This window comes from Diceros bicornis, chromosome X, assembly GCF_020826845.1.
Source record: "Diceros bicornis minor isolate mBicDic1 chromosome X, mDicBic1.mat.cur, whole genome shotgun sequence".
Taxonomy (NCBI): domain Eukaryota; kingdom Metazoa; phylum Chordata; class Mammalia; order Perissodactyla; family Rhinocerotidae; genus Diceros; species Diceros bicornis.
In genome coordinates this window covers 114,180,133-114,205,256 of record NC_080781.1, presented here as the reverse complement: position 1 = coordinate 114,205,256, position 25,124 = coordinate 114,180,133, and the positions used below count along the sequence as shown (strand labels likewise).

At 41.6% G+C, this 25,124-nt stretch overlaps 1 protein-coding gene across 21 annotated transcripts in view; it reads left to right on the top strand.

The window, feature by feature from the left end:
• Positions 1 to 25,124, top strand: part of TENM1 (teneurin transmembrane protein 1) — a 780,745-nt gene that overhangs the window by 710,737 nt on the left and 44,884 nt on the right. For all 21 annotated transcript variants that reach the window (XM_058536663.1, XM_058536660.1, XM_058536662.1 and 18 more), the window contains one exon: positions 23,929 to 24,295. In XM_058536663.1, the coding sequence (XP_058392646.1) occupies positions 23,929 to 24,295 (367 nt within the window). The remainder of the gene's footprint in view (positions 1 to 23,928; positions 24,296 to 25,124) is intronic.

Genomic DNA, 25,124 nt, shown 5'->3' with positions numbered 1-25,124 from the left:
CTTACACATGGTAATGGCAAATAGAGCAGCAGATGAGATCTTCCAGGGAGGGTACACAGCATAAAAAAAAGATAAGGCTTGGGCTGGCCCCGTGGCTTAGCAGTTAAGTGCACGTGCTCCGCTACTGGCGGCCCGGGTTTGGATCCCGGGCACGCACCGACGCACCGCTTCTCTGATCATGCTGAGGCCATGTCACACATACAGCAACTAGAAGGATGTGCAACTACGACGTACGACTATCTACTGGGGCTTTGGGGAAAAAAAGGAGGAGGATGATTGGCAATAGATGTTAGCTCAGAGCCGGTCTTCCTCAGCAAAAAAAAAGGAGGATTAGCACGGATGTTAGCTCAGGGCTGATCTTCCTCACAAAAAAAAAAAAAAGAGAGAGAGAAAGTTTAAGACCAAACTCCAAGGATATCAATATTCAAGGGAAGGCTGAGGAATGGGAGCCCACAAAGGGGCCTGAGAGAAAGAGACTTGACAGGTAGGAGGAAAACCAGGAATGCGTGTGGTCAAAAAAGCCAAGGGGAGCAAGCTTTTGAAAAGGAAGGGAATGGTTAATATCAAATGCCGCTTAGAGGTCACGTAAAATGAGGTGTTTTTTTAAGAAGCCATTTGGTTTGACAGCATTGGTGACTCTGATAAGAGTGCCTTTGGTAGAGTGCTAATTAATTGGAGTCAGACTGCAGTGATCGAGTGGGAGGGAGGAAATGGAGACAGTGAAAATAGCTCACTCTTTTGAGATGTTTGCTGGGAAGGGGAGGCTTTGGCATTGAAGCAAATCAGCTCCCAGGTGTGTGCAAATCAGCACCCAGGTGTGGCACAGGAGGACAAAAGTTGGAGAACACGAATGAAATCAGATGGGTGAGTGGACAGAGTGCCTACAAGGGGGAAGCTAGTGTGTGGCACAGCTTCCCAGATGCTCAGCCTCTATAGCCAGAATTTCCCCAGTCTGTTTAGAACACTGTGGCATAACGGGGACCTATGTTTCCTATGACTGCACTTAAGAACATGGACTGTCTTCAGCTAGAGGGAAGAAACCTGAGCAGGGAGCTTCATTACACCTTCCCAGAGCAAAGCCCCAGTTGTTTATAGTAGTACTTACAGTGATCCAGCTGAGCTTACACAGTGCTCAGTTTCATATTTCAGTAAATCAAAATATATTGATGGGTAAGGGTGGAGACAAATGTCTAAATGAGAACACACAGATTCTGCTGACAGGAACAGACAGGAGAGAAAATAGAGGCCCGTGCTGCAGCATGAAGATTTGAATCAGACCTTATGAAGGGCTTACTGATTCCAAGACTACGCGGCAGCATCATACATTATCAAAAGATCTTAAAGAGTCCCCACCTTTTGAAACTTTTAAAGCAAATGTTGGATAGCAATAATCTATGACTGTTGAAACACAGGCCTGTCTGGAGTCAGGAAGATGGATCAACTGTTTTCTCAAGGTCCCTTCCAACTCCATGAAGGTTTCTCTGCAGAAATACAACCTAAGTCCTAAAGTTCCTTGTTACTTTCCCTGCATTTCAAAACCAAAAGATCCCCAATAAGGGAAGGCCCACCCATGCTACCATAGTACCTTTGGAAGCTGGGAAGTGATGCAGGGAACAGTCCTCTCTTTCTTACTTGCTTTTGTCTTCTGCACTTTTCTGAGGCAAACCTGAGCCCTGGGAAGAATCAGTCCTTAATGGCTTGCCCTAATCTTCAGCAGATCACGATGTCTCCCTATAGTAATTCTAATAACTGCTACCACTTATTGAGAGCTTACTATGTGCCAGGAACTATGCTAAGCATCTCACACTGTTCCATTTTTTCTCCACAACTCAAACACCCTTGAAAGGTAGGTATAATTATCCCCGAAAATTTGTAGTCAGAAGGATTATATATTGTGCTGTGACCATAGAGTGATTAAGTGATACAGCCAAGATTCAAGAGCAAACTTTTGACCACCAGTGTGCATTTTTCCAACTTTTACATTTTCAACGACAATTGGAGATGACCAAATATCATCGTGTTTAGTGGGTGAAAAATGTCATTTGGTTGAGGAATATGCTGTTTATTCACAGAATGTGCGTTTAGTGGCACTTAGGAAATAGTTTAATAAAATCTAATCATCTCAAGAAATGAAATTTGCTTTGACAATAAAATCAGCCATTTGTTCAAAATCAATATCTTTTTTTGATTCACTGAAATGTGAAACTCAACTCGCGGTATAAACTCTGAAGCATAACTGCCCTTTGTAAGCACTGCTATAAACAACCAGGCCTTTCACTTCAGGAAATGAGTTGATTATGAAGAGATTGGGCTCTTTATTTCCATTGCTGCTTTTGAATCATCCTGCTCTGGTAACTCACTTCCATCTCGTGCCTGACTAGAATGGAATTGGGAATTAGACCAAGTCTCTTGGTATGATAGCAAATGTGAGAATTGATTTACTCTTTGGAGCCAGCCTAATGCTCTCCCAAAAATCGGCGCAATAGCAGATACACAGCAACATGGAGCTTTTGTATACACAGATAATCCTGTTGACCCACTTTTCATAAGGTATGCACCTTGAGGTATTTGTCTAGAGTATCTGATATATAACCAGTCCTCCATAAATGCTTGTTGGATCGTCTGTATATTCCCTAGTGGTTCCCAAAAGCACCCATTGGTCAGATGGGCCTAACAGGTGGAGGGAGGCATCATCCATGGTTATGAAGGAAGGATAGTAACTGGTTCTTTGGAGGAGCAAACCTTGGCCCCATGCATTTAATCTATTGAGCCAGTCTACTGGGAATCCTACTCTTCTTTCCAATCAGTTGATGTTGGACTTCCCTCCAGAATATTCTCACCATGTAGTAACAGTCCAACCTCTCCTCAAATACGTCTTGGATAAGGAACTCACTGCCTCCCCCAGGCAGTCATTCCATCTTTGAATGTCTCTGACTGATGGAAAGCTTTTTGGGGATTCCTTTAACTTAAACTTTTTAAGCTTCCTTTAACTTTCACCATCTAGTCTTACTGCAATTCTTTAGGCCCTGTGTTATGAATTTAATCTGTTTTCTATGAAATAAATATATTAGTGAACCCAGCACTAGACTGGGTACTTTCATATATGTTATCTTATTTAATACTCATGATAACCCGTCAAGGTAAGTATTATATTCCCCTACTCCTAATAAATGTGAAAAACAAGGTTCAGAGGAGTTGAGTAACTTGGTCAAGGTCACACAACCAATAAGTGGCAGAATTGAAATTTGAACCTGGTCGACCTGATCCCAAAGTTCACATTCTTTTCACCAAACTGCTATATCAGACCCCCTGCTCCACATGACAGCCTTCTCAGTGTATGTGAACAGCTCTCTCAGGCCTCCTATGTCACATCCCCAATTGATTTAACTGTACCTCACTTGGCATGGTTTTGAGTTTCTTCACCATGCTCATCACTCTTCTCTGAACATGTTCCCATTTATCTATACCTCTTTGAAAGAGAAGCATCCAGAAATGAATAAAATAATCCAGATATGCTCTAACTCAGAGGTAGAATGGAGACCATCACAACCCTCTTTCTGTATTCTCTGTTTCTATTCATTTTTCCTGGTGGTTTTCAAAAAGACTTTTGCCAAAGAACGTTTACTTCAAACAAAATAGGTCCCCACTTATAAAACTGATGCAAACAGCAGATTCAAACAAGAAATAACATCCCAGAATCTTCCCTATTCAGGCTTGCTCCCACCCAGTGGTTGTTCACATGGTGACCCCCAAGGCACCTTTGCAAAATGCTAAGGAAATAAAAAGCACAGGTTAAGAACCCACAGCTAAAGTTGAATTGCATTTTTGGGCGTTTCTGACATATGATGTGATTACAGAGGACTAAAAATTCACGTCTCTCATCCCCGTCTCCTCATCTTACACTTGCACAGCTGGGTTATTTGCATCATACTGCAAGATCTTACATTAGTCTGTATTCAATTCCATCTCATTAGATTCAGTCCATATCTTTGTATTCTTCTGCTATTATCCAATATCTCCACTAACTTTCCCAGCCTTGTGTCATCTATGGGTTTGATGAATGCCTTCTGTGTCTTCATCCATGGTAAAATAGATGGGTAGATAGCCCAAGATGAAATTGTGGAACCACTAGACTAGTTATCTGTTAGATTATGAACCCACCTGTTTGAGCTATCACCTATGAGTTGTGATTCATAGTGGATCAGGAAATCAATATAATGGTCTCTGACCAGCTTTAAAAAAAAAAAAAAAGAAATAGAACAAAAAAATTCAGAATGCATCCTGTGTAGTAAGGATAAGTAAGTAAGTATCATTTCATGAAACTTTTATTCCAATTGTGTATCCTGGATAATGGTGTAAAATATAGTTCTTACTGAGGGTCACAGTCAAAGCAAATTTGAAAGCCACTACCCTTACCTCTATTTCCCCCAACTTATCCACAAAGGTATCCGTGAGAAAATTTACCAGGTTGGTAACTCTGTTTAAAACGAAATAAGAAACCCTTGATGTAATTTGTTTCCAGTCATAGTATCCATAAACACCACTTCCTCCTCTAAGAACTAAGAAACAATTATTTAATAACACATTGAAGGATCTTTTTCAAATTGACATCAGGTTCCCTCCCTGCAGTTTGTGGGGTACATCTTCTGATTCTTCTTGAAGTCAGAACTATGTTTAACCATCTCTAATCTTCCAGCACATCTTCTACTGCCTACTATTTCTCAATAGTCACAAAAAATGGTTCTAAAAACCTATTTGCAAGTTCTAACAGGTAATTCTTCCTGGCCAGGAAACTTGAACTCAGTTTAAAGAAATTGGGTGCTCTTTTACAGTCTCTTCACCCATCTTGGACTTTAGTAACTTTGAGTCAATATTCTGTGTGGTCATTCACCTTAACAGAGAAAACAAAACTTCCCTCTCTCTCACCCATCAGCACTACACCACCTGCTCCAAGCAGCAGATCTCTACCTTCCCTGGTTGCCTTCCACTCTCCACATAACTGAAAAAGCCGTTTTCTGTTGTCCTTAGAATTTTTTGCAAGCTTCAGATAAACTAACCACAACTGGATAGAAGAGGAAATATAAAACCTCCTCTCCAAAATCTACATGTCAATTCAACTTTATACAAGTGGATTCAGCATTTTCTGTTGTTTTGAAAAAATATATATAATAACATCCAGGCATGAAAAGTTACAGCAATCAGGGGAAAAAAATAAAAGAAATTGTAGTTTTAGAACAGAAAAGGCACCTTCTTTTCCCTTTCTTAAACTCTTGCCTAATGTCTCTCATTGTCTCTTCATCTCTCCCCTGCCAACACTTTCATGTCTACAGAATGTCCTCCATCACCCTGAGTGATATGGATGATACTGAAACTCAAGTTCTTCGGGGGTTACTTGCCTTTTTTTGTGCACTTCCATCACTCGCTCATGTGCACACTGAAAAAGAACAGAATTAGATCTTTCGAATGAAGGCCATTGTAAGTGAAATTCCCTGCAGGGACAGACTCCTGAATTTTGTGAAGCTCCGTAGGGAATCAAGAAAATCTGAATTATAATAAGTTTGCTTGAATAAAGGGATCTCCCAGGGGAAAAAAAAAGAAAGTTTATTTTAAAAGTTCTTGCCACCTGAGATGAAAATCTCACCACTTCTACCCCCACCACACTCTCCCAATGCTTCAATGGCTGTGGAACCCATCTCACTGTCAAAGCAAAGAAAAGGCCTGTGGCCACACTCTAGACAATTCAGACAGAGGGGAATATGGTCGAAGGAAGGAGTGAGTTGCAAGTAAACAGCAAGACAGGGAAGATGAAAGCAAGTTATGTGAAATATCTGTAAACAGCTCTATCAAGGGCCAGCAACACCAGTGGACGAGAGGCACAGCTAGGTGGGAGTAAAAGAGAGCTGACAAGAGAGATACGAGAAGATTAAGGAGTGGAGAATGGCTCAAACAGCAGATTAACAAGGCCCAGGGAGTAGTAAAATGAAAATTAAAAAGTTATTTCATAGCCCTTATGCCAATCATTTACTTTATCCTATTTGGTCATGGTTAGTTTAACCAACTGAATCTACCACTTCTATAGTGACCACCAAATAATGGATCAGATGACATGAAAACTCATACCAGGATAAAGAAAATCTGGTATATACATACAATGGAATATTATACAGACTTTAAAAAGAAGGAAGTCTTGTCACATCCTACAGCATGAATTAACCTTGAGGACATTATGCAAGGTGAAATAAGCCAGTCACAAAAAGACAAATACTGTATGATTCTACTTATGTGAAGTATCTAAAGTAGTCAAAATCATAGAAACAGAAAGTAGAAAGATGGCTACCAACGGGAGAGAGGAGAGGGAATTAGTGTTTAATGGGCATAGAGTTTCCGTGTTGCAAGATGTAAAAGCTCTAGAGATCAGTTGCACAACAATACGAATATACTTGACACCACTGAACTGTACACTTAAAAATGGTTAAGACAGTAAATTTCAAGTTTATGTGGGTTTTTTTGACAATAGTAATAATAAACTCATACCAACCAAACCTCCAATGGATTTTTCCATTTTCTTTCACTGTTCTCAGGCCTGGACAACATCGATAGTGCAGCAGCCTAACTGCTCAGCAATTGGTTGTTGCAGCAGTGCAAATGTAAGCATCCTAAATCAGCAATGTTCTGCTGTATTCATCTGAGCCACATGCACCCAGTTAATCCACATCAGTCACAGCCGGTCTCTCCTGCTGATCCAAAGGCTCATGCCATAAATGTAGAAATGGGAGTGGGGGAAATGCTAGTCTCTACAAGGTAGAGGGAGCTCAGTCTACATCAACCATGGCAGGAAGGCACTGCTAACTTAGCCACGCTCTTCTCAAAGACCTCAATATATCAATAACCTTAAACACAGAAGTATTTAAATTAGAAAGTGAGGACTATTGAATAAAAAGGAGAGAATTTCCCAACAGACGTATTTATAAGCATAGAATAATTATTCATTTCTTCAGGAGGACTAGGTCATATCTCACCAAAGTTCTCTGGACCATTGCCTAATCACCCATTTCTCTTTGACCAAGGTAGCATGTCTAGTAGAAAGAATATAGACAATCCTGGGTGTGAATCCAGATTCTGCCATTTATTAGCAGTGTGACCTCAGGCAAGTTACTTAAGGTCTCTGTGTTTGAGCTTCCTTAACAGTAAAAAGTGGGATAGAAACAAGTATTGTCTCCTAAGGCTGTCATGATAGTTAAAGAAGAAAACAAATACGAAAGAACTTTGTTTTTTGAAAGGCGCTTGCAACTGTAAATTGTTAGTGTTGATCGGAAGTGAAGAGAGAGGTCACGCGGCATTACATGTAACCTTGGCTTTTATGTGTTCATTTGTCACACCGCTTAAGTGGGTGGCATGTGGAAGGAAGGTGGCACAAACCTCAATCTATATAGCAATCAAATTATGCTGTCACAGAGCATGAGGTGGCAGTTAATGTTGTTTAGACTCTGATTTGACAGCAGCACCAAGAACCATAAAAAAGTTTTCTTTAGGAGTCTCTATTGGCTCTCCACATCACTCACCTGTAAATGAGTGATCCGTTAGACTTTCTGGCTGAGAATTACATAGTAATGCTAAATAAACACTACTTTTAGTTGCTGTTTCTATATTTTAGAAAAAGAACATCTATTTTTAAATCATTTATTCTGTTCTCCTCTGAAATATGGCAATATAGAAAAAAATTAAATCATTTTTGTCTACTTCTTGACCCAAAAGAGGTTTCTCTGTAATTTCAGATTCAGCACTATACTTGGAAAACAGACACTAGAATTTTAGAGCCAGCTAATTATTCCTCCTTATGAAGGCTAATTCAATAAATGACCCAATTGTTGATTAAGTGTCCTCACTGTTTTTAATGTGAAAGCATTTGGAAAAGTATGAACTATTTTATAAATATAAGGGGTGATGTAAGATGTTAATTGGCATCTTCAGGAAATATTTTCTGTTGATTCATCATACACTTGCTAAAATGGGAGGACACAAGAACAAAATAAGTCTGCAAGGTAGTTATTCTGATTTTGTAATATCTGTGATTGTCAGTCTCTAATTTAAATGCATTCCTGGATAATGTTATTTATTGCTCATTCAGTCCAAACCTCCTCTCCTTGGTCTGTCAAATGCAGGAAAACTCCTTCTGGAACTGCAAAGGAGAGCCAAACCTTTCTCTAATCCTTTAATAGAGGGTGCAAGAGACAAAATCAGGCCTGTAGGTAGACTCTCCTTCATAGTTACGCCAATATAAAAAGGCAGTAGAGCATAGTGGTTGGGAACACAGACTACCCGGGTTTGAATCCCGGATCCACCACTTGCTAGATGTGTGCCCCTGGGAAAAATTCCTTATCTGTAAATGGAGATGATGTTACCTTTCTCTATAGGGAAGTTGTGAGGATTAAATGACATAATATATATAACTCACTTAGCAAAGTACCTCGCTCATAAGTGCTCAATAAATTAATACTAATAGTAGTAGTAGCAGCAGCAGCAGCGGCGGCAGTAGTAGTGTTTGACCTTCCATTCACAAAACAGAGAATTGAACTCATAATTTACACACCCAAGATAAAAAGGGCCAAGAAGAAGTTTGGAACTGCTATAGCAATTGTGTAATCTTCCCTTCTGTCCTTTGTACATAGGCGTGCCTTTCGCAGAGAGGCATGCATATACCTGTAGCTGAGTTTGATGGGCTGTAACAAGCAGGTGCTCCAAAGACTGGTCTTAACCTGCGGTGACCTTCACAGAATATGTCACCTGCCTAATGCTGATGTGAAGCTCTGACTAGATCACTTAAAGGATGGTCACTATAGTCATTGAATGGTGCCCCAAATCCTCCATTTTCTTTCTACTTTCAAGAAGTGTCATGCTGACTACGGAGCTAAGGCTGGAATGTAGTGTGTGTTTCATACATTTGTGAATTTGAGATACATAGAATTTAGATCATCTTCCATCTCTTTGAAATCAGGAGGTAAAAGAGCAGCTCATTCGGTGGATGGCCTGCAGCCATCCTAGGTGGCTCCATTTCACAAAAAATTAAATATGAGAGTAGAGAAGTAAGAAGACTGAGTTTATCTATGTCAATATGAAGAATGTGACTCTCCTAAGACAAAACAAAGAGGCTCCCAGCTAAGTGGGAAATCAAAAGGAAAGAAGTATGAGGCTGATGTATTCATAAGAAGAAAGCAGCGTCGTAGGATTTTTGAAGCAAGTTTAGTCCGTGAGTTGCTTTGTCTATCCAATGACCCTTCTGTTTTTATTAAGATATTCAGGATCCAAATATGTCAATCAGTTTAAAAAATTCTAGTATATAAAAACCCAAACTTAACAAAATGATAAACTGGGAAAAGCATTGCACTAAGATGATCCACAGAGTTCCTTTAAATATCATTTCTCTTCTCCAAATTCATTTAAACTCTTTTTTTTTAAACTGTACTTTTCAGGCCTACGTGTCTTAGGTAAAATCACAATCAGGGAATAATAATCTATTATCAGAGATATTTGCATGGCTCCCTTCAAAGTGACAGCTCGGGTTGTTTATATAAGAAGTAGAAAATAGCAGGCCAAGAACTTCAGCTCCAGCATATCCAAATTCTGCTGAAATGTCTGCGCACAGGCAAATAGCCAGAGTTGTCAGGGGCCTTAAAATAAAAGTCAAGTACCGTGCTCAATGCTATATCGAAAACATAATTTATCACATAAATAAAACTCCCTCAGCAGTGTCCTCTTTCCACACAAAGGACAATGGCACGTTAGCTCTTATTAAAACTATTAAGCACCAGAGGAAAAGCATCTTCAAAGTTCAGGGAGAGTCACAAGATGCAAAGCTTGCAAACTACTTTTGAACCACTCAGTCTTCCACACATTTTGTTCGGCAGGCGCCATGACCTGAAATAAACCTGAAACTCTCTAAGACGCAGAAATATCTAGTTGGTAAATTCAGTGGTTAGCATCTAGGGCTAATGGGGACAGCATCCGGGGCTATGCTCCAATGTGAGCCAGGTGGCCTAACTATATTTCAGACTATACTTTTAAACATAGCCCCACTCTCTATTAACTATGGGAGGGGAAAGTGCATGAATCAATGCCAACCCCATCTTTATTAAGTGGAAACTCAACTCAAAGAGAAAGTTCGATTGGCTGTGATCAGGAATGTCATCATTTCATGCAAAAGTTAGTATATTTGGAAAAGTGAACACAGGGGCATATAAAACATCTACCAACAGGCTACGCCTATTGAGAGGTGTCTATCTTGAGATACATAAGAAGAGCAGATGTTCATTTGTTCCACCTCAGAATACACTTCCAACTCCAAATCAAAGAGAAGAGGATTCTGAAGGAGCAATCCCAAAGTCTGACAAGGAAACTAGCAAGAGGGAATATAAAAGATATTTAGTAGTAAATGCCAATGTATTATTATTGATAAGTAAATTCTAAGCACACAGGAAATGTTGTCATGGACCATCCTTCTGAACCATTTGGTACAGAACTCTGTCTCCAAGAGGCATACAGGAGAATGGCGTGATCCATCGTGAAATCACCCTCAAAAATCGCAAGAGTGAGAAGTTTCTAGAGAATAATGACATCAGCATGGTTGTTCCAGAGAGTCAGAGAAGCTCTGGATAAAGCCAATCACAGCCAACTTCATAGAGTCCAAGCACAGTGGATTTATTTTACATGGACATTTTCTGGACATGGCAGCTTTACAGGCCGGTAGATATACAGAGGATGCTAGTGACTAATAAGTTCTCTGGGGCTAAGATAGTCTTTGCTGGTTCTTGTTCACCTTTACTAGTTTTCTATTACCACTGACCTACAATGGATATTACTTTTCCTCTGTCCTTATATATGGGTTTATGCTGTGAATATCAGTTAAGATCCACCCAGAAAAACAGAAACCACATTAGTTATTTTAACAGAGAGGATTTCATATAGGGAATGGGCTGCACGGGTGTTAGAGTTGAAAAAAAAGAGAGATAATGGGGCCGGCCCAGCAACAGTGGTTAAGTTTGCGTGCTCTGCTTCAGTGGCCTGGGGCTCCCGGGTTCAGATCCCAGGCACGGACCTACACACCACTCATCAGGCCAAGCTGTGGCAGTGTCCCACATACAAAATAGAGGAAGATTGGCACAAATGTTAGCTCAAGGACAATCTTCCTCAAGCAAAAAGAGGAAGATTGGCAACAGATGTTAGCCCAGGGCCAATCTTCCTCACTAAAAAAAAAAGAGAAAGAGATAATACCTGCAGGAAGCAGCCACCACCTGTAGTGCTGGGGAAACAAAGGAAAGAGGTTGGAATTGTCAGAACCTAGAAAGACGGAGGATTTGCTCCATCAAGGTAGGACCTACCCTTCTGAGAAGAGGATGCCAGCCGGCTCCTCCCGGGACCTCTGAGGGGGAGTGATGAGACTGATTCTCAGAGTATGGAAAAGAACTGGAAAGTGCAGCCAGCTACTGCTGCCGGGATGAAGAGCTACCATTACAGTGATGCTGACCGGAACAGAAAGCAAGCAGGAAGGAGCAAATCCCTTTTTCCTCTTCTAGCTTCCCAGAAACCCTTTATTTCCCATATTGTCAGGACCTATCAGAAATCCAGCTGGCAAAAGAGAAATGTAGTTTGCAGAGTCCCAACCCCAGCATCACAAAGCAACATCTTTAAAGGGGCGATTTTGGAGCTGTGAGACAATAGCTTAATAACTAGCACACTGTGCAATGAGGTGTTAGATTTCCATGTCATTGTTGCTGCTAGAATCACTCAGATATGCTTACAGTTTGGAGGAAACATTAATTAGAGTGGACTGTTTGCCACCGAGGATTTCATCATTACTGAATCCGTAAGAAACTGTTATTGGGAGACCTCAACCAGAGCTGCTCAATGTGTTTGTTAGAGTAATTCTGACTCCCCTCTTGTTGAAGCTCGGGTACTCAATATTCATCACCATTTTTTGCTTTTGTTAGGGCTCAATTCCATAGCCTGCCTGATTCCTTAAATGATTCTGTACACATGGTAAGTGGTCAGGTGGCCAGTCTCCAGAGTTCTGGGAGCATGAAGCCTGAGCTGGGCCATCTGTTGAGTGCATGCTGTTTTGTATTACACACAGGGAAGTGGTGAGCAAAACCCGGAAGCACACTGGAGGCCTAATGAAAATAGGACCAGTTAAATCTTCCCTCTAAATGTTCATTAGACCATCTGCTCTTATTAGTGTCCTTATCATTTGGAAACATTACAGAGTTAAGATAAGAGAGACAATCTGTGGAATTCTAGTCTAACTTGAAATGAACTTGCAAGTAAAGCAATCATAAGTTGTGATATTTCTCTTCCCATTCAGAACCCTCCCCACTTATATCTTAACATCTCCATGGTGAAATTTTTTAATAGTTCCTTCCTGAAATATTATACTGGAAAGAAGGGATAGCAGTAGCTACAGAAATGAAAACATAATCTCAGAGTGGCTGATCAATGAAATCAGACCATTTCATAAAAGCTGTGCAGTCATACTTCTGGTCTGTAAATTGCTTTAGGTGCCAAAGGGAATTGGAAGCTTGGTCTATCCTGTCGAGCCAATACCGTAATATTAACAACCTGCAACAGACAAGTTTCTGCAACTTCTCAACAGGAAGAAATTCTGCAAAATGATTCCAGGGGCTTCTTCTAAGTCTCTGGCTCCTATGTAGGCAAAACCTTGGCTCTGGGGAGAATAAGAGCCCTTCCTCCTCCTACGTGAAGACCCATAGTGGTCCTCTCCTTTCTCTGAATTCTCTCAGAATCTATGGTCTCATCACCTGGCCTCACATTTGATTTCCTGTTATCTTGGACTGTTCTCTAGTTGTCTCCTCTTCTGTATATGTATCTCCCACAGTGCTGGATATACAGTAGGTATTTAATAAATACATGTAAAATTAAATTGAAATAGAGACTCAGAAGAAAACAACAGTAAACATGTTCCTCTCCCCACCTGCAGAAGTGCTGAAAGGGTTAAGTTCTTTGATTCTAATGATAAAACCCAAGATACAGAGAGATACAAATAGTAAATTGGCAAGTAGCATCATGTACAATATGTTCTTCTTACAATAACAATCAAATTTACAAACAAATTAGCTGTGGAGTCTGAAGGACATTCTGTAGTTTTCACACTGGGCCTTCATCTCCTGCTGATAGATGACTTTGACTGTAAATTGAAAACTGGAAGTGGTTAAACATTCTGTGTATTCACAAGTGCCATTTCCAAAATTGAGGCTTCAGAGAGGAGATGCAAGAAAGGGTCGACAGAAACTCAGAGCAATTATGCCTGTTATTAAGATGAGGTAGTGGCAATTACACAGCAGACTCAGAGAGTGTGTACGTGCTGATTGCTCCGAGGGAGCCTGTAAGAACAAACTTTTATAGCACCCATCAGGCCTTGGGTCTCTAGAGGAAGTAAAGATTTTCAGCCACTGACACTGTGCTTTTGGACAGAGCTTATGGCCCCAGGAACCATCTTGGAAGGGATACATGCTTTTTTCTTAATGAGCTTGAATGAAACTCGTATATAACAGAATGGCTTCGTTCACCATTTCTTTCCTCTAGGGTAACCATTCTTAAGCCTTTTGGTGTCTGGACCCCTTTACACTCCTAAAAATTGTTGGGGACCTCAAAGAGCTTTTCTATATGTGCATTTTATCTATCATTGTTTACCTTATCAGAAATTAAAAGTATAAATGTTTTTTAAACACAAAGATGAGCCTCAGGTACCCTCTGGAAAACTCCACTGTACACTCATGAGAAAGTGTAAAAGGCAAATAGTATTATTTTTAAAATGCTTTTGACCTCACAGAACTCCTTGAAAGAGGCTCGGGGATCCCCAAAGTCTGCAGACCAAAATGGGAATACCGTATTTCCTCAATTCCAAGACACCATGGATTGTAAGACATAGCATCAATTTGGCAACTTTGCAGGGTGGGAAGAAATGCTCCATTAAATGTACAAATTGATTATAAGACACATCCTCACTTCAGAAAAGTTAAAATATGGAGGGAGTGGGAAATGCACTTCTTAAATTTGAGGAAATATGGCAACTCCCACTAACCTCAGTGGGTCTCTGGAAACCCAGATTTGTTGACTCAAACATGTTGATGAGAAATAGTTTTTCTTAGAGCCTATTTGCATTTTATAATTTTTTAAATGTTTTTATGGACTGAAAATGTTACAGCCAATGAGGCACTAATGTTTTCATCCAGCTAACATTTGCCAACTGTAATACCAGATACTGGGAATACAAAAATGAAGGAGACCTCATCCCTGCCCTTGAGGACTCACAGACCTAGTAGAGGACATAGGAAGGCAGACAAGTATTTACAGTATAATGGAGAAGCGCTGGATCTGAGTGAGTCATGGAGCTGGAAGAGCAGTGTAAGGTACCCAAAGATGGAGCCCTGGGTATATTCAAGAAAGCTTGACGTTGATCATTACGTTCAAGCAATTAGTCATCCTCTTAACAAAGGACTGCCCTAGTGGACTTTGCCACATGTATCAGTGACTTTACGACATTCATTTATTTTAATTTAATTTAATTTTGCAAACCCCAGTGATCTATTCAGAGATGTAGAACTAGAAATTTGCTAGACCAATTTGACCATAGTAGTGTAGTCAGTAGTGCCAGTCAAGAACAAAGCCTAACAGAACATTTTCTTCATTGTGATTAGATTCAGGTAAGAATAACATGGGGCCGGCCCCATGGCGTAGCAGTTAAGCGTGCGCACTCTGCTACTGGCGGCCCGGGTTCAGATCCCGGGTGCGCACTGACACATCGCTTCTCTGGCCATGCTGAGGCAGCGTCCCACATGCAGCAACTAGAAGGATGTGCAACTATGACATACAACTATCTACTGGGGCTTTGGGAAATAAAGGAGGAGGATTGGCAATAGATGTTAGCTCAGAGCCAGTCTTCCTCAGCAAAAAGAGGAGGATTGGCATAGATGTTAGCTCAGGGCTGATCTTCCTGAAAAAAAAAAAAAAGAAAGAAAAGAATAGCAGAAAACGCTCCCAACATAGCAGTGACATAAGCAAGATAGCAGCCAGACTAGACGTATAGTCCAGGACTGGGATAGCAGCTCCATGAGATCCTCCGGGACCCAGGCTCCTGTGTTTCTGCTCTGCCATTCTAGCACATAACTTCCATTTTCATGGCCACTTCATGGTCTAAGACATCTGTTAAAATTCTCACCAGTATATTCATATTGCAGAATGGAAGGAAGAGCAAAAAGAGTCTCCTTCTGGTTGGGTCAGCTCCGCTTAGGCAGCCTCTCAAAGCATCCATTCAAGAGTGTGGATACTTCCACACTTCCTCTTACATCTTATTGCCTTGAATTTTATCACATGGCGACAGATAATTGCAAGTAAGGCTGGAATGTCTTCTATTCTAGACAGCAGTGTGCCCAGATTAAAAATTGGGAATTTACTACTAAGGAGGAAAGAGCGAATGGATGATAGGATAGGCCTAGAACTAGTAGTCTCTGCCACAGGCATCTTAGTAAATTCAACATTTTATTTTGACCCTGATACTGTCTGAGCTTCTTCAAATTTTTAAAAGCCATCTAGAGAAAGTTTGTTTTTTTGCAGTTGGAAAGCATGACGACACCTTTCAGAGTGATGTCCCCTATTGATCTTGCTTTTTAAAAGTAGAAATTATTAGAAGATGAAATACACCGGGACTACCTTGGAGTTTTTTTGTTTGGTTTTTTTTTTTTGCTTTGCTTTGTTTCCTCCACTTCCAAAATGTTTTAGGAACGTTGAGGTAGATGCAATTTAATCTATAGGCTGTGCAGCAGAATGATTTTAAAGATCAGTCCAATTGTAGCTCTTGATTAGATTGATCCTGGCTATTCATCTGCAATGAATAATCCAACTGAAGTGTCAGTTATTCTGATTGGGCAGCGATGGAGACAGACCATGCTGATGCATTTGACCAGAGGTTGAGAGGGTCCTCAAGCTCTCCAGTCATTATTCAAAGAGACGCAAAAATGTAGATCTGAGATAATAGGAAATAATTTGCCGGTTGACAAGCCCATGTAGTCCTGGTGTATTTCATCTTCTAATAATTTCCACTTTTTCAAAGCAAGATCAATAAGGGCCATCGCTCTCAAAAGTGTCATCATGCTTTCCAACTGCAGAAAACCAAACTTTCTCCAGACGGCTTTTCCCCTCTTTTATAAATTTGAAGAAGCTCAGACAGTATCAGTGTCAAGAAATGAGAAGGCCATTTGAAAACTGACAGAAAGTGATGCTAACAATCTGGAGTTGTCAGCTTTTAGAAGCATGGGGAAATCTAACGTGGAGCTGCCCGAACACCTGGCAGAGAGCGCTCAGTCCTGTCACTGTATCTTCCCCAGGGCTGGTGTACCACAGAAGAGATAATCATACACTTCCTGGAAATTCCTACTGAAGAGGCCTCAGAGATCAAAATCAGAGTCGTTTTTCAAATGAGCCATAAGGCTGGAAATGTAATAAAGGAGGGACATTAGAAGTGTCATGTTTGGGATGGGGAGACAAGGCTTTTTGGGAAACAGCTGGTTTCTTCAGCACTGTTGAATTTTGGGAAAAGAAGTTATTAGCACTTGGTGGCAATTGTAAAATATAGCAACAGTCATGATATGTTTTTGAGGCTGTTGCATGAAAGTTAATTTCTTAAAATGGACGCAATGGAACAGAAATAGTCTACTGCTCTGTGTCACTAGCAACCCCTTATACATACTGGAAAATAAAGAAAATGAAGTCAACAAAAGACTGTAAACTCTGTGAGGGCAGGGTCCAGTCTGTCTTGGTTAGAGCTGGCTCCCTAGTGTCTAGCATAGTGCCTAAATGGGATAAATAGACATTTATTGGCAGAAGAAAGGAAAGTAATTAAAGTATCATGTTCTGCACTTGGAATCATACCAAGAGTACTGTTACAAATATCAGTGGGGCATCCAAGTAATAAGCTAAAATATTAGCCATGAAATTGGCTGACAAATGTATATGAAATAATATATCCCAATAGAAGCCAAATATCTCTTGGAGGATACATAGCTTAGAAGGGTTCTCAGGGAATGGAATAAATGAACAAGGAAGAAACGACTGGTGGCATAGAAGCAAGGGAAACCTTGAAAGAGCATGACTATATGATTGCACTTCAGAGTTCATGAGATAGCCAAGGAAGACAACATTGCAATAGTCAGAGAGGGGCCAAAAGAAATACAGGCACATTCCATAATAAAAAAATAGCTACCCTTTACAGAGCTGTTTCTGTGTACTAGGCACTGTGCTACGTGCTTTATATGGATTTTTTTTCATATAACTTCTATAATAAATTTTTGAGAAGATATTATTACTGTACTCAATTTCTAGATGAGGAAACTGAGACTCAGAGAGGTTAACTGATTTACTCCAAGGTCACAGAGCTAGCAAATAACAGACAGAATTTCCCACGGAGTCTTAACTCCAGAGCCTGGGCTCCTTACCACTTCCTTATACTGCATCTGAGCCCTTTTCTAGGGAGAGTACATAGCTTTCATCAGATTCTCAAAGGGCTTTGTAAATCAAAAAAAGCATGAGAAGCAGTGTTCCAGATCATGAGCACCATGAAGGCAGGGACAATGTCTGTCTGGATCAGCCCTCAGATATTTGTCAGATGGCTGGATGGAAGGCTATATTAATGCATGAAGGTACTGGTGAATATCTGGCCTCCAAACTGGTTCTCCTGCATCAGTCTGGTCTCCCTCCAGCCTGCTCCCCAAACTGTAGCCTAAGTGATCTTTCTAAAATACTAATCTGACCGTGTCAGCCCCCAACTTGAAAGATCTTTAATGCCTCGTCAACACCCACAATTTAAGTCTAAAGTCCTTAGCATATGCAGCCCTCCATGACTTAGTCCAGTGGTTCTCAACAAAGGACAGTTTTGCTTTGCCCCTCAGAGGACGTTTGACAATGTTTGGAGATGCCTTTGGTTGTCACAACTTGGGGGGAGGTGCTACTGGCATCTAGTGAATCAAGACCAGAAGCACTGCTAAACATCTTACAATGCACAAGACAGGCCCCACAACAAAGAATTTTCTGGCCCCAAATGACAATAGTGCCTCAGTGGAGAAACTTAAACCTAGTCCCTGGCAAACATTTGGCCTTCATTTACCACTACTACCTACCGTACTTTATGCTCTAGTAATCCCAGACCGTAGTTAGTTCCCCCACTCCCGTATGGTTTCATGCTTCTGTGCTGTTGTTCATTCTTTTCCCTCTGCTGAGATCACTCTTCCCACCTTGCTTCTTCTTAGTACCTTTGCTTCATCCTCCAAGATTAAGTTTACATTTATCTTCTAGGAGTATTGCCCCGTACTCCCTCCTCTGTGTTCCCATGTCACGCTGGGCATTTGTCTACCCTGGCACTTAACCGCTTTATATTGAAATGACCTGTTTCTGTATCTGCCTTCCCCCACTTGACTGTGAACTAATCAAGGGCAGGGATCCATGTTATTTACCTTTATGATAGTGCCTGGTGCAGAGTAGGCACCCACAAAGCATTGAACCAAAAGATAACAGATCACAAAGAGAAAGACAAATCACTCAACTCCTAACGAGCTTTGACCTCCTCCGCCAAAGAGAACAACCTCTCAATTGATTCAAATGAGGTAAAGGGGAGGCCAGACTTGGTGAAGAGAGTGTGAAGAAATGTGTCCACTCTTCTAGATGAAAAATCAGATGGCATAGCGGCTAAGAGCACATATCTGAAAATGGGGATATTAATAGTTTCTTTCTCAAGTGATTGCTTTAAGCATATAAAGGAGCCTGACTGACACGTAAGAAGCACTCAATAAACAGTAGTTACCTTTATTAAAGGCTCAGATGAGTGAGCCTATAATTTTATAGATGTTATTGATTAGGACCAGTTCAAAGGAAGGGGCAGCACCTATTCATATTTAAAAAGTAGGTCAATTTAAAGAAAAATATTGTCAATAATAGTGCAAGTGGTGTATGGGTAAGGCAAAATTCATGAAGATGTTATGTAGACAACTGAAGTCTGGGAAACAGAGCTGAAAGGGAACTACGCTGAGTAATAAGTGGATTAGATTCCTCTAGCTCTAGAGGTCTATGACTCGGAAACCATTATTAACGTTAATACTGCTTACCATCCCTTACTTTGTCTGGCACTGGACTGAGCACCTTACATCACTATCTCATTTAACCCACGCAGTAACTCTAAAAAGTAAATAGACTATCATCAGCCCCTTTTCCTTGTTACAGATGAGGAAACCAGAGACTCATAGAGGATACCTCATTTGCCTAGGGTTACACGCTAGTGAAGGAAGGGACCAGCCTTCAAACGGTTAGAGAGAGCCCAAGTATACAAATTATGTCTTTGCCCACATTGTGGGATTAAGCTTATAATTGAGGAATTATCTAGTTTAGTCTAATCAAGGGCTCATATTTAGATATTGCTTTTACACATGGATTTTCTGCTATAGGATTCTGCTGCTTTATAAACTGCTACTTAGGTCAAAATTAGCTGGATCTTTAAACCAACTGTGGGACTGGCTGACCTGAGAGTCAAGTCCCTTCAAGGAAAGTTTTCAATTAGCAAAGGAAGACATGGTGCTGTCAAGGCTTGACATCCAGACCAAGAGCTCCTTTCTGCTCAGGGTTATTTCTCAGGGAAGGTTGTTGGGAGATGGGCACATTCCACCAGCTGGCGGCTACACCAGTGACCTTTAATGCTGGTTTAGCTTAAATACATTTTGACATTTCAAACAAATTAATGTATTTTTACAAGGTGAGGCAACCACCACAAACTAGGCCAAGTGGTTTGCCTGTAGGCTGGGTCACTAGGCAGATGTACTGAAGTTTCACTGCTCCTCCTACATCTCTTTCCGCTCCTACCCGCCAAAAAGAAATGTTTATTTCTCCCCAGAAACCACTTGGGCAAATGCCAACAGCCCTCAGAGACTAACCTTAGCCCCACCTCAGTAGCGTATAATTCTGGGGTCTCCTTGCAATTAATAGATGCTAATTATGACTGCCAGATTCAGCTCAACGACTCCATTCCATATGTTAGGTTGTGTGTTATGGAAATGCCTTGGTAGTAAATATAGTGTTTCTATTGCGTGGGAGTAAAGCACCAGTTCCTTGAAAAATTACCTGGAAATGAGAGTAGTTAACATGAGAAGAATATAAAAGGAACTGACAACCTAAGAGAGGTGAAAAGGTCCAGTTTCTGAAAAAGCAGACCCTAGACTACTAAGTAGCCACACATCTTTCATCTGAGCAGATTTCATAGAGAAGCTGCCCAGCTAAATCAAATGGGAATTAAAGGGATTCTGTGTAGCTAGTATAGAAAGTGTCTCAGAAGCACAAAGGCCACTTTAGTCACAGGAAACTACCAGAGGGTGACTTATTCGATGGAAAAGAAAACAAACAGACACAATAGCTGGTGTATTTTTGAGGTAATATTAAATCTAATAAACATGACACCAATAATATTGACTTAAATCAGCTTGGGCGAGTAGGAGAATTTAACAGCTTATCTTCCAACTACCAGCCTTTATCTCAGAGGCAGCCTTGACAGCAGAGAAGAGTCCAAAACATGTCCTTCTCTGACTCCTGCCAGGTGTGTGCCATCCCCGGCCCTCTGCCCTGGCCTCAGCTCTCAGAGTGGGGATAATTAGAACATCATTTCCGCCAGCTTTGTTTTTTCTGGGTCACTGATTTCAGACTTGATCAAAATAGGAGCGTTGTACTGAAATAAATTCGTCTCCTCTTCCTCAGCCAGCCGCAGCTTATTTCCTGGGGGACGGTACTCCACAGGACCAGCGCGCACAGATGCTTCTGTACAAGCACAGTAGTGTATATAGAGGTCCCAAGTGGGGCCACATGGTAGAGGAGTCAGCCCCCTCTGCAGCAGCAGGCGCTCACTCTCCCTCTCGGCGGCAGGGCTCTGACATGCACAGGCTTCAGATAGACGTGCTGAGGAACACATCACAGCAAACTGCTCTGGGAGCTGTTAAGGCTGGTGTTTAATGTTTATCCAATGGCCTCAGTCTGAAAGGCTCTGTAGAACATGCATAACACAAGTTCGGCTTTATACTCCATTAGCGTTCAAATTCCTAACTGCCCAGAGGCATATGGTGCTGACCAGAGAAGGCCAGCCAGTGTGGAAGTTGAGGGCATGCAGAGACATGGGGACAGAATGAGGTTGCTAGATGTCTGGGAGAGACACTCAGAGACAGGGGGCAAAGAGCCCCAAGTGGTGCAAGAGGGGAGGTCAAAGATGACCTTTGTCTTCTTTACAACATCACTGGTTGCCTTCCATTAAGAGACAGAATGAGAGGGAGCGCCTTATCTCAGACTGGCTTTGTCCACTTCATTACTGAGCATAAGGCCCCTTCCAGCTGGGGAAACAGTAGGCCTCAGAATGCAATGACAGTCCAGATCTTGTTTTTAGACTTTCAGATTCAATGAGAAAAACAAAGCTTTCCTTGGACTTGCACTCAAGGCAAAAAGAAGGGTAGCTACGTTACTGCTACTATTTTGGCCAGGAATGAGACGACTTTTTCCAGCTTTGTCTAGCCTAAGAGAAGAGAAATAAAGTACAGAATAAGTGAAGGGGGGGTAGAGAGTGCATATAACGCTGCTCTCTGAAAGGTGCCCGGTGATAAAGAGGAGCTATCAAAGAGACATCAAGGCAGGCATTGGGCTAACTCTTGTATCCGAAAAGGAACTAGAGTGGAACCATGTTTGGTTGGCCTGTGTGTCCCCAGTGCTTAGCACAGCACTTGGCACAAGGACACCAGACACACACACACACACACACACACACACACACATCAGTCCTTTTGCTTCTAACTCCTTACCATGTCTCAAATCCATCTACTTCTCTCCATCCCCACTATTGCCGTCCTAATTCAGGCCACCATCATCCCTCATCTGGACCACTGTAGGAGCCTCCTAACTATCGGCCTGCCTCCTATTTCACCTCCTCCTCCAATACGGTCTCAACAGCAGCCAGTGTGATCCCTTTAGAACCCAAATATGACTATGTCACACCCCTACTTAAAGCTCTTTAGTGGTTTCCCACAGCCATCAGTATAAAGCTGGACAAGTACGTCCCTCCATCGCCTAGTGTATTAGTCAGCTAGGGCCACCATAACAAAATACCACAAATTGAGTGACTTTAACAGGAGAAAGTTATTTTCTCCCAGTTCTGGAGGCTAGAAGTTCAAGATCAAGATGTTGGCAGGTTTGGTTTCTCCTGAGGCCTCTCTCCTTGGCTTGCAGATGACCACCCTCTTACTGTGTCCTCACATAGGCTTTTTCTCTGTGCAGACACACTTCTGATGTCTCTTCCTCTTCTTTTTTTTTTTTTTTAAAGATTTTATTTATTGATTTTTTTTCCCCCCAAAGCCCCAGTAGATAGTTGTATGTCGTAGCTGCACATCCTTCTAGTTGCTGTATGTGGGACTCGGCCTCAGCATGGTCGGAGAAGCGGTGCCTCGGTGCACGCCCGGGATCCGAACCCGGGCCACCAGCAGCGGAGCGCACGCACCTAACCGCCAAGCCACGGGGCCGGCCCTGCCTCTTCCTCTACTTAGAGGGACATCAGTTTTGTTGGATTAAAGCCCCACCCTTACAACCTCATTTAACCTTAATTACCTCTTTAAAGGCCCTGTTGCCAAATATAGTCACCTTAGGGAGTAGGACTTCAACATGAATTTAGGAGGGACACAATTCAGTCTGCATACCTAGCCACTATCTACTTCCTGATTCTCATTGCTCCCCACTCCCCTACACTCAGCCTTACTGAATTGTTTGTAGTAACCCAGATGGGACATACTGTCTCTAACCTCTAGACCTTCACCCATGCTGTTGCCTCTACCTGCATTGTCCTCAACTCTGCTCCCTCCTCCCATTTTCACCTCTTTCCTCTCCTACTGATCATTTCAGGCCCTGCTTGGGTAGCGCCTTCTCTGGGAATCCCCTGCCTCCTGACTTCTATTCTGGATGAAGTGCCCTCACACCCTCTCTGCTGTCTCCTTCTCATAACATGGAGAGTAATTGCCTTATGGCTCCTCCAAGGGCTGTATTAGACCATGAGTTATTTGAGGGCAGAGGTTGTGTCATAGTATTCTTTTGCATCTCCAAAGCCTAGCACAAGGCTTAGCCCAGAGAAGAGACTCAGCAAAAATTCAGTGAAATAACAAATCACCCTGTTTCTTTGCTGAGGAAAGAGAGATATGGAGTGAACCAGGTCAAGCTCGGTGGCAATGCATTGCAATTTAGGATTCCAAATCACCAGCTGATGAATTTCACCTGAGTGTTCCACAAGATGGATGCTAGGTCTATGCTAATGGAAAGTTCTATCCCAAAAGGTTGCTGTTAGAATAAAATCTGGTTTCTCCAGCACTCTGTTTTCCAGAAGCTTCTATGGCTTTGCTCTTCCATACATCTACTAGTGACACAGAAGCCCTAGAGCAGTGATCCTCAAACTTTAGTGTGCATCAGAATCCCCTGGAAGGCTTGTTAAAACACAGATGGCTGGGTCCCTACCCCTAGAGTTTCTGATTCAATAGGTCTAGGTTGGGGTCTGAGAATTTGCATTTCTAACAAGTTCCCAAGTGATGCTATTGCTGGTTCAGAGACCACACTCTGAAAAACACTGCTTTAGAGAATCCTTCTGGAATTACTGAAAACAAATTTACATTATGCTGGAAATGTTATAAATGATAAATATATTTACCAGGACATTTGATCAACCGTCATCCCCCAACTTTGCCAGACAACACCAACATTGCTGAAATTCATGAGACAGGGGGAACCAGTAAACCAATTCTTCTTTCAAGGTAAAACTGCTCCTGGAAAGATATTGTAACCTAATGGTGTGTGTTCTGTTCCTTTTTGCAGGTGCGATTAGAGTGGCCAACAGACCTTGCAGTCAATCCCATGGACAATTCATTGTATGTCTTGGATAACAACATTGTGCTGCAAATTTCTGAGAACAGGCGCGTGCGGATCATTGCAGGGCGCCCCATTCACTGCCAGGTGCCAGGCATCGATCATTTCTTGGTCAGCAAGGTGGCAATTCACTCCACTCTGGAGTCGGCTCGAGCCATCAGCGTCTCCCACAGCGGGCTGCTCTTCATAGCTGAAACAGATGAGAGGAAAGTAAACCGCATTCAGCAAGTTACCACCAATGGGGAGATCTCCATCATGGCTGGTGCCCCCACTGACTGTGACTGCAAAATTGATCCCAACTGTGACTGTTTTTCAGGTATGACCTTTTTAGCAATTGACCAGCTCCCCTTCTCTGTTTAAAAAGAAAAACGTGCATCAGAAATGTCAAAAGGCAAACGAAAGTGTTACTTGTGAACATTGGTTTGCGCAAGTGGAGAAAGCAATGGGTCGGGGGTCATATAGCCTAGTATCTGTTTGTAGTTCTGCAGCTGACTCACTGAGTGGCTCTAGGCAAGCCACAAAACCTCTTCATGACTCGCTTACTTCATCTGTTAAATAGAAATATCACTTGTCTCAGTTATATCACCTTGCTGGTTTGAGGATAAACTAGTATAATAAAAATTTTGATACTCTAAGAAGTTGACTACTATACAAATGTAATGTAAGATCATGACATTATTTGTACTTTGGAGAAAGGGAAACTAGGTAAAACTTACATTTACTGATTTAGCTAAGGAAAAAATTACTTCCCCTAAGTGACTGGTTTCCAGATTAATAGTGTGTGCTATTGGAAGCCTAAATAGGGACTAGGGCAGACTGCTTTGGGGATACATGGGAAATTTTAAATCCCACAGTGGAGAGTTCTCAGGACATCAGTCTGCTACTTATACTATTTTTAAAAAAATCCAAAACTTTCTCCATAACCAATAGCGCCCTTTACTTCCAATTGAAATAGAAAAAAAAAAAAAAAAAAAAAAGAGCCTTTTCCCCAAAACATGGAGTGGATATTCCAGATAGCAAACAGTCCTCTAAATGTCAATAGATACATTTATAGCTGGGACATGGAAATCCCTCCATGCTGCATGCAGCCCTATTAAACTGTTCATCCAGGCCCAAATGGTTCTCTTAACCTTTGCCTTTCCTTG